This window comes from Rhagoletis zephyria, unplaced genomic scaffold, assembly GCF_001687245.7.
Source record: "Rhagoletis zephyria isolate East Lansing unplaced genomic scaffold, Rhagoletis_zephyria_1.1 Rzeph_scaffold_69194, whole genome shotgun sequence".
Taxonomy (NCBI): domain Eukaryota; kingdom Metazoa; phylum Arthropoda; class Insecta; order Diptera; family Tephritidae; genus Rhagoletis; species Rhagoletis zephyria.
In genome coordinates, this window is record NW_016226245.1 from 1 (window position 1) to 1,351 (window position 1,351).

At 44.7% G+C, this 1,351-nt stretch overlaps 1 protein-coding gene across 1 annotated transcript; it reads left to right on the plus strand.

Annotated features, from left to right (window-relative positions):
• Positions 1 to 6: 6 nt before the first annotated feature.
• Positions 7 to 606, plus strand: LOC108357027 (RNA polymerase II degradation factor 1-like; the record flags this gene model as incomplete). Its single annotated transcript, XM_017608124.1, has 1 exon — positions 7 to 606. A coding segment is annotated over one exon (600 nt), but the record flags the coding sequence as incomplete, so codon positions are not given.
• Between the last annotated feature and the right edge of the window lie 745 nt (positions 607 to 1,351).

Here is a 1,351-nt window from a genome sequence, read left to right on the forward strand (position 1 = left end):
CCGCAACACGCCTACTATCAACAGCAACAACAACAACAACAACAACAACAACAACAACCGCAGCACAACAAGCGCGAACAGCAGCGACAACAATTGTCACAATCATACTATCATCCACCGCCACCGCCACGTCATCAGTTACGTGTTTTGCGGCTATCGTCAGCGCCCACCGGCGCGCCAGAAGCCACAGCCACAGCCACAGCAACAGCAGCAGCAACAGTAACAGCGACAGCAGCAGGAGCAGTTAATGGTACAGCGTCTCGTCGTGAGGATGGCGATAGAAGTAGTGGTGAGTTCACTCAACGTAACTCCTTGCAAACGGAGCCATCGCTCGGGCTGACACCTACTACGCCACCGGCAGTCACAACACCCACGGCCGCGGATAAGCAATTAGTTGGCACAAGTACAATGGCGGAGGACGATAATAGCAGTGAGAACTCGGCAACACCGTCTGCAACTAAAACTACAACAACAGGCAGTGCAACGTCGCCAATAGCTGAAGCACCGACCGCAGTAGCAACGTCAAATGGTTTACGAACAACTCAACTACAACAACAACAATTACAAATACAACAACAAAAAGCAAATAGGCTGTGGTATCATTGATGAAAAATCAATGGATTTGAGGTAAGCCAACAGCTTAATTGTAGTATTGATTATTTTTTATATGTTTAAGAACACTAAGGTCGCATCAGCATAGCAGTTTTCTATTCAAAGAAAGAAGAATTTAGGTTTCTGGTTCCCTTGTCAAGATCCGACAGAAATTAAATTGAGGTGTGCACTGCGTGTATCCTGGAAAAAGCATCGTATTCGACTAGATGATGTATTGCAGCGACACGGATCTTTTTACTAAATTTCTAGTTTAAGTCTACGGTGTCCTGACGATTCCTAATTTCTCCTTTGAGAGTTTGAATTGAGTTTGACATCTCTTAAAACTATATCAACCAAGAAAGAATACTTTGCCTGGGCAATCCTGCTGGATTCCTTCATTGTTTCCCTTCACTCCTTCTTCTCCTTTAATCGTATTTGAAGCTAATGTCAGGTAGAGATCAGATCTAAATGGTTCCGAGATCGCCACTTTCATGGCCAAAAGTGTGAAGTTATGTATCCGAAAGAAAGCAATGATGTGCCATTGAAATATGCAAAAGTCTTGAGAGTCGGCTAGCCATCACCGATGAATACAATTCTCCTGTTGTGATAGTTCCTGCTCGGATTTATCTCCGCACATAGACAATATGCTAGTGATTCGGCCATCGACGCCTGCTCCTATGCCCTCGGGATTTGACGAGCCATCTATATGACATTGCAGAGTCTAAACGTCTCAAACGCAGGGTAGGGCAATTTAAGTATT